This window comes from Notolepis coatsorum, assembly GCF_963971535.1.
Source record: "Notolepis coatsorum genome assembly, chromosome: 7".
NCBI classification, from domain to species: domain Eukaryota; kingdom Metazoa; phylum Chordata; class Actinopteri; order Aulopiformes; family Paralepididae; genus Notolepis; species Notolepis coatsorum.
The window spans coordinates 8,833,833-8,848,366 of NC_140171.1; the positions used below are offsets into that span (position 1 = coordinate 8,833,833).

The 14,534-nt window shown below is 43.6% G+C and overlaps 1 protein-coding gene across 1 annotated transcript in view; it reads right to left on the reverse strand.

The window, feature by feature from the left end:
- gtf3c1 (general transcription factor IIIC subunit 1) overlaps positions 1-14,534 on the reverse strand; it is a 90,583-nt gene that overhangs the window by 26,766 nt on the left and 49,283 nt on the right. Inside the window, exons 25-32 of the mRNA XM_084319474.1 lie at positions 12,692-12,782; positions 11,975-12,039; positions 9,604-9,715; positions 6,199-6,341; positions 4,779-4,921; positions 2,250-2,334; positions 1,913-2,025; positions 974-1,033 (exon numbers count right to left, since the gene is read on the reverse strand). Coding sequence (XP_084175600.1) covers positions 974-1,033; positions 1,913-2,025; positions 2,250-2,334; positions 4,779-4,921; positions 6,199-6,341; positions 9,604-9,715; positions 11,975-12,039; positions 12,692-12,782 — 812 coding nt within the window. The remainder of the gene's footprint in view (positions 1-973; positions 1,034-1,912; positions 2,026-2,249; positions 2,335-4,778; positions 4,922-6,198; positions 6,342-9,603; positions 9,716-11,974; positions 12,040-12,691; positions 12,783-14,534) is intronic.

A 14,534-nucleotide genomic window follows, 5' to 3' on the forward strand; every position in this document is an offset into this window, starting at 1 on the left:
TATCAGATGAGGCATGTGGTAGTCTACACCCTCCCCAGACCGACAGTAGGGCAGCATGTGGTAGTCTACACCCTCCCCAGACAGTAGGGCAACATCTACACCCTCCCCAGACCGACAGTAGGGCAGCATGTGGTAGTCTACACCCTCCCCAGACCGACAGTAGGGCAGCATGTGGTAGTCTACACCCTCCCCAGCCAGACAGTAGGGCAGCATGTGGTAGTCTACACCCTCCCCAGACCGACAGTAGGGCAGCATGTGGTAGTCTACACCCTCCCCAGACCAACAGTAGGGCAGCATGTGGTAGTCTACACCCTTCACAGCCAGACAGTAGGGCAGCATGTGGTAGTCTACACCCTTCACAGCCAGACAGTAGGGCAGCATGTGGTAGTCTACACCCTTCACAGCCAGACAGTAGGGCAGCATGTGGTAGTCTACACCCTCCCCAGACTGACAGTAGGGCAGCATGTGGTAGTCTACACCCTCCCCAGACTGACAGTAGGGCAGCATGTGGTAGTCTACACCCTCCCCAGACTGACAGTAGGGCAGCATGTGGTAGTCTACACCCTCCCCAGACTGACAGTAGGGCAGCATGTGGTAGTCTACACCCTCCCCAGACTGACAGTAGGGCAGCATGTGGTAGTCTACACCCTTCACAGCCAGACTGTAGGGCAGTGCCACGGCCAGGAGGGAATAATTGGGATAATGACTAAATTGGGAGGATGGGAGAAAAAAAAGTGACTTGTCCAATGACCTCAAGCTGATGGTCTATGTCTATACAGTTCAGTAATGGATCAGTACTCAGTACTGGCCAATACTGAAGGTTCAGAACTCATCTGAGGTTTCATGTGTATTTAAAAGTGAAAGTTATTCCAGTCTGATGAAATACAGTATAGTGTAATTAATGAATGTGACACATTGAAACGTATGCACTGATATTATAACACACACCTTGGTAATCCAATGTAATCCCTACCTCTTGATTGTGTCCTTGAGGGTCAACTGCTTTCCGTCGTCTATGGTGAAAACTTTAAACCTGTAATACAACATTAAGTGTCACACTGTGATGTACAGCCACAACTTGCCTTCTTGTACTTGTAAAAAAATTAATAATGATAATTGATTGTTTTTGTTATTGACTCGTGTCAATCTTCCATGTTTTCGCTATAGTGTCTGCTTTGAGTTTATTTTCTAGACCATGTTTACATGTATTACGTTCATATATGTTTATGGACAATGGGATGGGAGTGGAACTTTGTACAAGCCCTTTGGGCTTCGTTCCCTCCTAGCACTATTTTTTTATAATGTGCTAAATAAATAAACTAAACTAGGATCCTACTACTTCTAAATTTCTCAATTCATCCATCCATCTTATTTGGTGGTTAAACACCAACCACACACCAGACATCACTCTGTAGAGACTGCCATCTAGTGGTGCTATCCCAAACTGCTATTGGTTGATCTTGGTGCGCTGTGATGCCTACATCACATACCTCAGATTAAAATAGAATTAGCAGTCTGTCTATAGATTTAGTTCCAGTGTGTAATTGCTCTAAGGCAGCGGTAAGGTCACAAGAGCCCATCCCTCCCTCTGTTAGGTTAGGGTTAGTCATGCCAGTGAGAAGATGGTGAGGTGATCACAGCCGCTTGGTGCCTGGGAGGGTCAGGGTTTGGTGTTTGGTGTCTAGGAGGGTTTGTAGTTTGGTGTCTAGGAGGGTTTGGAGTTTGATGTCTAGGAAGGTTTGGAGTTTGATGTCTAGGAAGGTTTGTAGTTTGGTGTCTAGGAAGGTTTGGAGTTTGGCGTCTGGGAGGGTTTGGAGTTTGGCGTCTAGGAAGGTTTGGTGTTCGGTGTCTGGGAGGGTTAGGGTTTGGTGTCTGGGAGGATTAGGGTCATGGGTCGGTGAGAAGATGGTACCGTGAGAACAGCCGTCGTTTGGTATCTGGGAGATTGATGTCACTGGAGATCATGGCGGTGCTGAACTTCTGTCTCAGCAGCCTGGTGTACTCGGAGAACGCTGTCGCACACTCCTAACACACATACACACACACACACACACCTGGATTAGAAGAGGAGGCCGGTGGCATTTCATCTTTCTTCTTACTGTGAACAGCCAAGGAAAACACCAAAACCACCAATGCATTTCTTCTACTTACAAGTACCTCAACCAACCAACAGAGCGAGCAATAAAAATATATCTACTGTATGCAGGCACACACACACATACACACACACGCATAAAAAAAAAACACACCTCTGGTTCATCTGGGTTGTCAGGTTTGTTCTTGTCCAGCAGCGCCATGAGGTGCTTGTCCTGGTACACCTCAGCCAGACAGATCCTGGAACAGACAAGATACAAGATACAAGATACAATATGGATGAAACACTATAATGGTACACCTCAGCCAGACAGATCCTGGAACAGACGCACACATTAAATATGGATGAAACACTATATGGTACACCTCAGCCAGACGGATCCTGGAACAGACGCACACTTTAAATATGGATGAGACACTATATCGAAAATTCTACACATCGCAATGCAAAAACTACATTTTATTCTGCCATAGTGTCTGCCCTGAGGTCATCAGTGTCTGCCCTGAAGTCATCAGTGTCTTCTGCCCTGAGGTCATCAGTGTCTGCCCTGAGGTCATCAGTGTCTGCCCTGAGGTCATCAGTGTCTTCTGCCCTGAGGTCATCAGTGTCTTCTGCCCTGAGGTCATCAGTGTCTGCCCTGAGGTCATCAGTGTCTGCCCTGAGGTCATCAGTGTCTTCTGCCCTGAGGTCATCAGTGTCTTCTGCCCTGAGGTCATCAGTGTCTGCCCTGAGGTCATCAGTGTCTTCTGCCCTGAGGTCATCAGTGTCTTCTGCCCTGAGGTCATCAGTGTCTTCTGCCCTGAGGTCATCAGTGTCTGCCCTGAGGTCATCAGTGTCTGCCCTGAGGTCATCAGTGTCTGCCCTGAGGTCATCAGTGTCTGCCCTGAAGTCATCAGTGTCTGCCCTGAGGTCATCAGTGTCTGCCCTGAGGTCATCAGTGTCTGCCCTGAGGTCATCAGTGTCTGCCCTGAGGTCATCAGTGTCTGCCCTGAAGTCATCAGTGTCTGCCCTGAAGTCATCAGTGTCTGCCCTGAAGTCATCAGTGTCTGCCCTGAGGTCATCAGTGTCTGCCCTGAGGTCACCAGTGTCTGCCCTGAGGTCACCAGTGTCTGCCCTGAGGTCATCAGTGTCTGCCCTGAGGTCATCAGTGTCTGCCCTGAAGTCATCAGTGTCTGCCCTGAGGTCATCAGTGTGGCAGCGCTTCATCTTTCCTGATAACCGTCAGCCCAGCATCGCCGTCAGTTTGACACAGGAGTTAGCCTTTTGTTCCCCACACAGTAAGGGGAGGTATGTCTTGAATGATCTTGAACGAGCACGTCTCTCTGGTAATCACCACATTTAAAAAGGTGCAGTATGTAGTTTTGGGGGATACGTATTACAGTTGGAAAACGTTGTGTAACAAATTGCAATTGTGTTATATTTACTATTCAAAGAAGCATCTGCTAGGCTTTCATATTCACAGTGCTTCAAAATTATTCATCTTAGAATTTATGATCAAATTAAAACAGACTCTAATTCAAAGAATTACATTATAGTAGCAGGCTCTGCTTATGTAAACAAGTATCTCTCTCAAAACTACATAGTGCACATTTAAAGATGTCCTTTAAACACAGTTTCACAGAGTTGTCGATTAAGTCAACTAATTGATTAGTGAACAAAGTCATGTGACCGAATTAAATGATCTCAAAACCCCACCTCTTTTCTTTATCCTCCGATCACAAGTGTTGCTTCAAGAAAAGAGGGCAAGGTTTGAGATAGGTCCATTTCTTTAGTCGAGAAGAGCTCAAATAAAATGCACTACAGGAATGACAGGCATCAGGACATCAGTTAATACAACATATTTAATAAAAGGTCTTTCATTAAAAGCGCTGACATTTGTAAAAAGAAATATGTTAAAATATCCCCACACTGGGCATTAATGTATTGATTAAAAATTGTGCGGGGGGGGGGGGGGGGGGGGGGGGACTACAATCCTAGTGTATCAAACTTGTACGTGTGTGACGTCCGTACTCAACACAGCCAAGGACGGGACAGAATCAAACTGTCTGAAGATAAGATGGATGGCAGACCCCCCCCCCACCCGATCCTCACCCAAACCTCCCTACCACGTGTACACCTGGCGATGTGCACGGACTGGAGGGGAGGGACCTTTGACTGTCTCATTCGCCCAAGTCCTAAGCCAATACCCTATCCTTAAGCGGCAACTGTAGCTTTACCCCCCCCACCCCCCACTCTCCGCCCTCCCTCCCAACCCCCAAATCCCCTCCCCTGAGGGTGCTTCCTGAAACACACAGACTCTCGGCTAGAGGAACATTGTAACAACAAATGTGCTTTGTTTGTATACATTTAGGGTTGTGCCATTATTACTATGCAAATGTAATAATTGTGATTAATTTCCTGTAATGAGTTGTATGTGTCTGTTTCTAGCATCCTTGACATCCAAGGACAACGATGTAAATAAGTCACTGCGCCTTTTTCGTTCCTATCCTTGACAAAAATGTATAATAGAGTAATAATCTGTATATGTTTTGTGTCTAAATAAAAACCTTCAACCTGAGTTCCAACCTGTAGTAACGTCTGTGGGTTCTTGAGGATGTATCGTGTGTGACTTGCTGACCTGTAGTTGAGTAGCGTCTGAGGGTTCTTGAGGATGCATCGTACTGTACGTGTGTGACTTGCTGACCTGTAGTTGAGTAGCGTCTGAGGGTTCTTGAGGATGTATCGTGTACGCCGTCCGACAGCCAGAGACGTTTTGTCCAGCGACTTCTCAAACTCTAAGTGCAGCATGTCCCTCACCACACAGTAGGGTACAAATGGCTTTTTCATCTACGACAGAGGAAATCAACTCTATAAGTATAGATTCAAATGTATTGTCATCAGACAGCACAAGTACAGTACAACGAAAAGAGGTTTGGCATCCAACCAGAGTGCAAATGTAACAGTAAAGTGCAATAGTAATATACAATGTGATTAAACTGGGTATAAAATATATAAATTAGTACTACTGAATAATAGTACTAATCAGATGGATGTAGAGAGTTGTAGTATTAATATGTACAGGGATACAGGTATAAATGCACTATGGTAGTAGTCATAGCATTGGATTCTCTACTACGGATTTGAGAATTAACAGCAGATGTTCGAACCAAAACTCAAGACTGCCTCGCATATTAATTTCCGCCTGCCACTCATTTGAGCAGAACCGGGTCTTTTAAACACCAGTACCGCGGTGCCTCACTAACACGTATATGTTAGTCCGTCCGTTCACTAGACTGGACTGGACTGGACACAGTGTGCTGTGGTGGCGTGTTGCTGTGCAGGGGATATCATGACATTTGAAATCATTGTAATCTTTCCACCACCTGTATTCCTGCAGTGAATGTTTCACCTGAAATCGATAGCAGGGAATAAAGTGTCAAGAGTCTGTGATCCTGCTGAAAGCAGTCTTTATCAACTCACCCGGGAGGTTGCAAACATACTGCCGGGTCGATGCGTGTGCGTGCGTGTGTGTGTCTCTCTCTGTCTGTCTGTGTGAGTGTTAGTGATGCACGATATATCGGCCGCCGATATAATATCGGTATCGGTCCGATATCAAGATAAGACCGATATATAAAAAAAAAAATTTTTTTTTACATGTTTGGGCCTTAAATAGTTTCAAAATATCAGTAATTTCTGAAAATAAGTTACAAAAGTAAAACAAAAAAAATAAATGCGTTTTGGAAAATAGCTCTTTATTTGTTTATGATAAAAAAAGTGTTTTCTATACAGAGATATCGACATCGGTAAATATCGGTATCGGCCAGAACAGCAATATTAATATCGGTTATTGGTATCGGCCACAATTTTTACATCTGTGAATCACTAGTGAGTGTGTGTGTGTCTCTGTGAGTGTGTGTGTCTCTGTGAGTGTGTGTGTGTGTGCATGCGTGTCTCTCTGTCTGTGTGAGTGTGCGTGTGTGTGTGTGTGTGTGTGTGTGTGTGTGTGTGTGTGTGTGTGTGTGCGCGCACATGGCGTGTGTGTGTGTGTGTGCCGCGTCTCTCTGTCTGTGTGAGTGTGCGTGTGTGTGTGTGCACATGGCGTGTGTGTGTGTGTGTGTGTGTACCTTGCTGTTGAGCAGCTGAGAGGAGACACTGCAGAGCATCATCATGGAGTCCTCCTGTAAGGACCAGTAGACCCGCTGTCTGGTCATCCTCTTCAGGGCCCGGTGGTCGGCCTCGTCGTGGGCAGGGGTTCGCTTCTTAGGCTCTTCAAAGACACACACACACACACACACACACTGTTAGTCATCCATCTTTGATGTAATGACCAGCAAATCTGAAGGAATTCTCATAGAACTATCGTCACGGTGACCAAATGCGTCCACATTTTTATAGGATTCTATCACATTTTCATAACAATAGCGAAATATAACTTACCCTGCACCGTTTTCATTGAGGTTTCTTACAAATTAACGATGTTTTATTTGTCCTTTATATGCGGATAACATTAAAATCTTAAATTGTATCATTTATGTTACCCTTTAGACAACAAACATAATGCTAATGATGCACTTTTGAATTAAGATAATTAGGTAACCATTCTTGGTCACTGTACTGAGGTCGCATTAATAGTTTAACGCTCCTGTGTTGAGACTTGAGATCACGTTTTCCTAATCCGGTGAACAACTAGGTGATAAAGGTCTTGGGATTTGTAGTCATTTTGTAGTCATAACATTTTCACCTTTTAAACCAATGCTGCCATCTACTGACAACAGAAAGTGTTGTGTATAACGTCAAGTTGATTAGAGAGGCTACCCGCACACTTGTAAAGACCGTCGCCCAAAACACATTCTAGAGATTCCCACTTTTTACTGGTACATACGTTCATATCTAATAGTCTTTAGATGACTAAATATAGATGAATACTCATAAAATTATTTGATATATATATTCTAAAATAAGTATAATTTCACACCTGTCGACATGAAATTCCCAAACGCAGACAGTAAAAAAAAAAGCCTGGATGTCGCGCAAAAAGGGGGCGTGACCGAATTTGGTTTTGGGCGTTCCCAGACAAAGAGAGTGACCGAGATTGGTCTACGTTCCGTTAGAGAACGATAAACTTTATTTAGATAGCAAGTTTTTTCTTTTATAAAACAAGGATTCAGGTGAGTAGGATTCAGGTGAGTAGGATTCAGGTGAGTAGGATTCAGGTGCGTAGGATTCAGGTGAGTAGGATTCAGGGCCCTCATTTATCAACGTTGCGTACGCACAGATATGTGCGTAACCCGTGCATACGATCATTTCTAAGCAAAGTGTGGGACTTATCAAATTGAACTTGTGCTTGACTTTGTGCGTATTTCTACGCACAGCTCGGAGCATGCGTACCTGGCGCCCGATGGTAGAATATGAATATTGCAACTCGGAAATAAGCTTCCGTGTATTAGTTTCAACACTGGCGTGTTCTGTATGGCCCATAATTCATTATAGTTAATTGTAAAATAGCAACAGTAGTGTAATTATGGTCAAAACCCTACAAATAGCATTTGGAATAATAGGTCTTTCTCTCCGAATGAATGCAGCATGGTTTATATATAGCGTTATCGGAATATACGGGGTGTACTGACTGCGCTCCGCGTAACTCAACTCGTTATTATTTTGCGCACAGACCGCAGAAACGCGGTAACGCCCCGACCACATTCAAAAGGCTTTGCCATAACGTTAAACGAAACAAGTAGAACTCCGAAGGTGTAAGCAGAATACAAGTCATATGAACACGCACAATATAGTGTTCTTCCCCCTTCCTATTGTATAAGAAAGAATAAAAAACGCATTGCAACGAGAACAGAGGTTATTTGTTGAGTGTATGTGTATTACAAAACCCTTGCAATAAGTCTTAAATGAATGAAAAGAATACATGCTCTGGATACATAGCATATATCATGTGGGTGATATGACTTGTATTCCGCATCGCAACATTGACTGAGTGGAATCCCTTTCTATTCACATAACTGAATTTGTGATGGAGCTTTGACAGCTACACCTACCATTATCTGAAATAATAATAAAAAAAAATTAAGTAAAAAAACGAACCCTAACTAACCTTACTGTCATGCAATTGTCCTAATAAACTAACCTACACTGTAACACGCAACACTTTGATGAACATTGTTACTCAGCTGATAGAGTTGTGCCCTTCCTGATCACTTGTCGTACAGAACTTGTAAGTCGCTTTGGATAAAAGCGTCAGCTAAATGACTAAATGTAAATGTACATGGGTGGTACAGTAACAGTCTATTGCTCGATCCATCTCCAATATCACAATGGACCGTGCCGGTGGCCAAATACCCGAGGGTGGAGAGGACTTGAATGTGCATGGGGATGGCATTTGTGCGTTTTGTTCCACGCTCCAATTTCGGTCTCAAATTGCGGTACAAATCAAGGAGAATGTGTCTCGGGTAGCGGACTCTTTTTTATATATATATATATATATATATATAAATATATTTTTTTTTTTTTTTTTTTTTTTTACTTATATAACTAACTATACTGTGTTTGTGCTTCTATTTAATTAAATTTATATCCCATTTTATTTTATTCCACTTTTTTATTTTACAGTTGTACAGCCCTGGCCTATTTTTATTTCATAATTATATTATATTGTCCTTCTATCTTAATTTAGTTAATATTTCATCCGATTCTGAAACGGAAAGACGGCGGACTCGCAGAGACTCCGATGCGTTCAAAGATTCGGGTTAGCAATCTCCTGTTAGTGGACTTGGCGGAAATGGCTCGGACACAGATTAATTCAAAGATTAGAGTTAGCGATCTCCTGTTAGTCCAACAGGAGCACCGTGGACTTTTATGTAATATTATGTAATCTCGTCGTCGCTGAAAATGATGGAAACCTCCGTGCCTTTCAAAATAAAGGTTGAATGAATTGCGAGCGAGTAATAAGTAATAAGTTAAATAATGCAATAAACAAGTGGTTAAACACACTGGTGTTTGTTATGTGGCTGATATATTTTATGCACATGCTATGATGATGGATGATGGTGATGATGATGCTTATGATTATTATTATAAGTAGTAGTGGTATATTATAGACTAGTAAATAATGCATATTTTATTGTAAGCAAAACACCAAATTATTAGTTACATTATTATTATTATTAGACAACAGACAGAAAATAGGCTTATACTACTGTACCACTTATTAAGGAGTATTATAGCTACAATCTTTTTTTTTACCAGGGGGGGGGGGGTGACTCAAGTGACTCACATGAACCGGATCACTTCAGTGAGTGACGCACACTATCCCGAATCCTTAAAAAGAACCGGACTTACCACCACTACTAGATGACCTACCATCATCAGTATGACATTTTCATTATTTGAGCACAGAGCATGTTTTTGTGTTTCTAGGTTTCGCTCTATGTAATACATGTCCTTTATTTTCCAAACGGCCCATAGGAAAGAACAGTGAACAAAGATATTAACAACCAAGACGTCAAAACGACGTAACCCACCTTTCTTCCTCTTGCGTGTGACCTTGGCGACCACCTCCTTCTTGCCTTTCTTCCTCGGCTGTTTCTTTCCTCCGACCACTTGCTGGTTCCTGCTGGCTGGCTCTATGACCACCTGGGGACACAAGACACACTAACTTAGCTGGTTCCTGCTGGCTGGCTATATGACCAGCTGGGGACACAACAACACACTAACTTAGCTGGTTCCTGCTGGCTGGCTCTATGACCAGCTGGGGACACAAGACACACTAACTTAGCTGGTTCCTGCTGGCTGGCTCTATGACCAGCTGGGGACACAAGACACACTAACTTAGCTGGTTCCTGCTGGCTGGCTCTATGACCAGCTGGGGACACAACAACACACTAACTTAGCTGGTTCCTGCTGGCTGGCTCTATGATCAACTGAGGACACAAAGACACACTAACTTAGCTGGTTCCTGCTGGCTGGCTCTATGACCAGCTGGGGACACAACAACACACCAACTTAGCTGGTTCCTGCTGGCTGGCTCTATGACCACCTGGGGACACAACAACACACTAACTTAGCTGGTTCCTGCTGGCTGGCTCTATGACCAGCTGGGGACACAAGACACACTAACTTAGCTGGTTCCTGCTGGCTGGCTCTATGACTAGCTGGGGACAACAACAACACACTAACTTAGCTGGTTCCTGCTGGCTGGCTCTATGACCACCTGGGGACACAAGACACACTAACTTAGCTGGTTCCTGCTGGCTGGCTCTATGACTAGCTGGGGACACAACAACACACTAACTTAGCTGGTTCCTGCTGGCTGGCTCTATGACCAGCTGGGGACACAACAACACACTAACTTAGCTGGTTCCTGCTGGCTGGCTCTATAACCAGCTGAGGACACAACAACACACTAACTTAGCTGGTTCCTGCTGGCTGGCTCTATGATCAACTGAGGACACAAGACACACTAACTTAGCTGGTTCCTGCTGGCTGGCTCTATGACCAGCTGGGGACACAAGACACACTAACTTAGCTGGTTCCTGCTGGCTGGCTCTATGACCAGCTGGGGACAACAACAACACACTAACTTAGCTGGTTCCTGCTGGCTGGCTCTATGATCAACTGAGGACACAAGACACACTAACTTAGCTGGTTCCTGCTGGCTGGCTCTATGACCAGCTGGGGACACAAGACACACTAACTTAGCTGGTTCCTGCTGGCTGGCTGTATGACCAGCTGGGGACACAACAACACACTAACTTAGCTGGTTCCTGCTGGCTGGCTCTATGACCAGCTGGGGACACAACAACACACTAACTTAGCTGGTTCCTGCTGGCTGGCTCTATGACCAGCTGGGGACACAACAACACACTAACTTAGCTGGTTCCTGCTGGCTGGCTCTATGACCAGCTGAGGACACAAGACACACTAACTTAGCTGGTTCCTGCTGGCTGGCTCTATGACCAGCTGGGGACACAAGACACACTAACTTAGCTGGTTCCTGCTGGCTGGCTCTATGACCAGCTGGGGACACAACAACACACTAACTTAGCTGGTTCCTGCTGGCTGGCTCTATGACCAGCTGGGGACAACAACAACACACTAACTTAGCTGGTTCCTGCTGGCTGGCTCTATGACCAGCTGGGGACACAACAACACACTAACTTAGCTGGTTCCTGCTGGCTGGCTCTATGACCAGCTGGGGACACAAGACACACTAACTTAGCTGGTTCCTGCTGGCTGGCTCTATGACCAGCTGGGGACACAAGACACACTAACTTAGCTGGTTCCTGCTGGCTGGCTGTATGACCAGCTGGGGACACAACAACCACACGCTAACTTTGTTTTTCATTCTAGGCCCCTCCCACAACAGCTGTTTTCTTTATTTCCTGTAGCTGAACTTTGTGACAGAGATATATATATATATAATAAATAATACAAAATTGTATAAAAGATAACAATAGACCATATTTATTGTAACGTATAATATAACTGATATGGCATACAGACCCTCACCTGCACCTTTGATTACACTGCTTACTTGCTAATGCTTATATTCAGAGTTAATTAGATTGTTTACTTTTTACTTTATTGCCTATATTTATGTCTTTCTACTATTACTCTGCCCATACCTGTACCTCCCCTCCCGCTCCCCCATGCTGCTATGATGCCTGAATTTCCCCAAGGGGATCAATAAAGGAATATCTTATCTTATTCATTCAAAATTAACAGACTTTGAAGGCTAATATATCCCTTCCAGATTCCATATTGTATTATCTTCTCTCCTTCACTCTCATCAATGTAAATGACTGTAGAGCATGTTATATGAAGTCATATTATGGGATATCTTCCAACAACAAAATAACCTAAATCAAATGAGATTCCAAATGTGATTCCTACCTCAACGTCCTCCAACATCATCAAGGGACGCTTGGTTGTGACACAGCGGGGAGACGTTGATCCACCTGTGTACAGATGTAGATGTACATGCATCAATACACGCCACCATCACTTCTACCAATATCTCAAAAATCGTAACTGATAAAACTAAATAAATTAAACTATTTCATAAATTCATAACGTGGACATTTCTCAATTAGAAAAATATGACAGAGGACAATTGGCGAATATTAAATTAATAAACTTAACCTACAAACATTAAACTGTTCCGACAGCACACGTACAAAAATCATTCAAATTAGATTTTTGGTGCAAAAAATATGTTCCGTACAGATTCAAGGCTGTGGTATAAAAGTGTTGGAGGTTCATAATGTGTTCCCTTCAGGACAAACTAAGGGGGCGGGATCCACAAAGAATGGAGTGCACCGCGCAGGTGATTGATTGATTGATTGATTGATTGAAAGTTTTATTAACAGATTGCAGAATGGGTACAGTACAGTACGGCTCAATACACACAATTGTTAAGGGGATGCAGACCAGAGAAAGACTTTCGTCTTGTTTACATCTGGGTCGCCCATTTTCAATTCATAATGAATTGTAAGTAAGGGTACAATTAGCACCATGCAATCCACTGTTTGTGGATCGCGCCCTAAGTGTTCATAACGTGTTCCCTTCGGGACAGACTGCGTGGGGAACAGAACAGAAGCTATACGTCACCAGCTTTGAGGGCCATCAGGAGACTGGAGTTCTTGCTCAGGAGGTTCTTCAGTCTGACCTTGCTGCTGATCACCTCGTCGTTACTGCGGTACTGAACACACATGAACACACACACAGTTATCGTCTGAGGCACATGGTGTCTGTAGGGGAAGGATGTTCCTTGCAATGGCAAACAAAGCAGAACAGTCTAAAAAGCGGCCTGTGTTTTTGTGTGTGATTTGTGTGGGCATGTGTCTGTATTTGTGTTTCGTTAGTGTGCTTTGTGTTTGTAACATATGAATGTGGGTGTCAGTTTGTGTGAGTATGTGGGTGTCAGTTTGTGTGAGTATGTGTATGTAGTATGCATGTGTTTTGTGTGTGTTTGTACATGTGCATGAGTCTGTTTTGTGTGTGTGCATGAGTCTGTTTTGTGTGTGTGTGCATGAGTCTGTTTTGTGTGCATGAGTCCGTTTTGTGTGCATTAGTCTGTTTTGTGTGCATGAGTCTGTTTTGTGTGCATGAGTCTGTTTTGTGTCTATGTGCATGAGTCTGTTTTGTGTGCATGAGTCTGTTTTGTGTGCATGAGTCTGTTTTGTGTCTATGTGCATGAGTCTGTTTTGTGTGCATGAGTCTGTTTTGTGTGCATGAGTCTGTTTTGTGTCTATGTGCATGAGTCTGTTTTGTGTGCATGAGTCTGTTTTGTGTCTATGTGCATGAGTCTGTTTTGTGTGCATGAGTCTGTTTTGTGTCTATGTGCATGAGTCTGTTTTGTGTGCATGAGTATGTTTTGTGTGCATTAGTCTGTTTTGTGTGCATGAGTCTGTTTTGTGTGCATGAGTCTGTTTTGTGTGCATGAGTCTGTTTTGTGTGCATGAGTCTGTTTTGTGTGCATGATGAGTCTGTTTTGTGTGCATGAGTATGTTTTGTGTGCATTAGTCTGTTTTGTGTGCATGAGTCCGTTTTGTGTGCATTAGTCTGTTTTGTGTGCATGAGTCTGTTTTGTGTGCATTAGTCTGTTTTGTGTCTATGTGCATGAGTCTGTTTTGTGTGCATGAGTCTGTTTTGTGTGCATGAGTCTGTTTTGTGTGCATGATGAGTCTGTTTTGTGTGCATGAGTCTGTTTTGTGTGCATGATGAGTCTGTTTTGTGTGCATGAGTCTGTTTTGTGTGCATGAGTCTGTTTTGTGTGCATGAGTATGTTTTGTCCGTGTGCATGAGTCTGTTTTGTGTGCATGATGAGTCTGTTTTGTGTGCATGATGAGTCTGTTTTGTGTGCATGAGTCTGTTTTGTGTGCATGAGTCTGTTTTGTGTGCATGATGAGTCTGTTTTGTGTGCATGAGTCTGTTTTGTGTGCATGATGAGTCTGTTTTGTGTGCATGATGAGTCTGTTTTGTGTGCATGATGAGTCTGTTTTGTGTGCATGATGAGTCTGTTTTGTGTGCATGATGAGTCTGTTTTGTGTGCATGAGTCTGTTTTGTGTGCATGAGTCTGTTTTGTGTGCATGAGTATGTTTTGTCCGTGTGCATGAGTCTGTTTTGTGTGCATGATGAGTCTGTTTTGTGTGCATGATGAGTCTGTTTTGTGTGCATGAGTCTGTTTTGTGTGCATGAGTCTGTTTTGTGTGCATGATGAGTCTGTTTTGTGTGCATGAGTCTGTTTTGTGTGCATGATGAGTCTGTTTTGTGTGCATGATGAGTCTGTTTTGTGTGCATGATGAGTCTGTTTTGTGTGCATGATGAGTCTGTTTTGTGTGCATGATGAGTCTGTTTTGTGTGCATGATGAGTCTGTTTTGTGTGCATGATGAGTCTGTTTTGTGTGCATGATGAGTCTGTTTTGTGTGCATGATGAGTCTGTTTTGTGT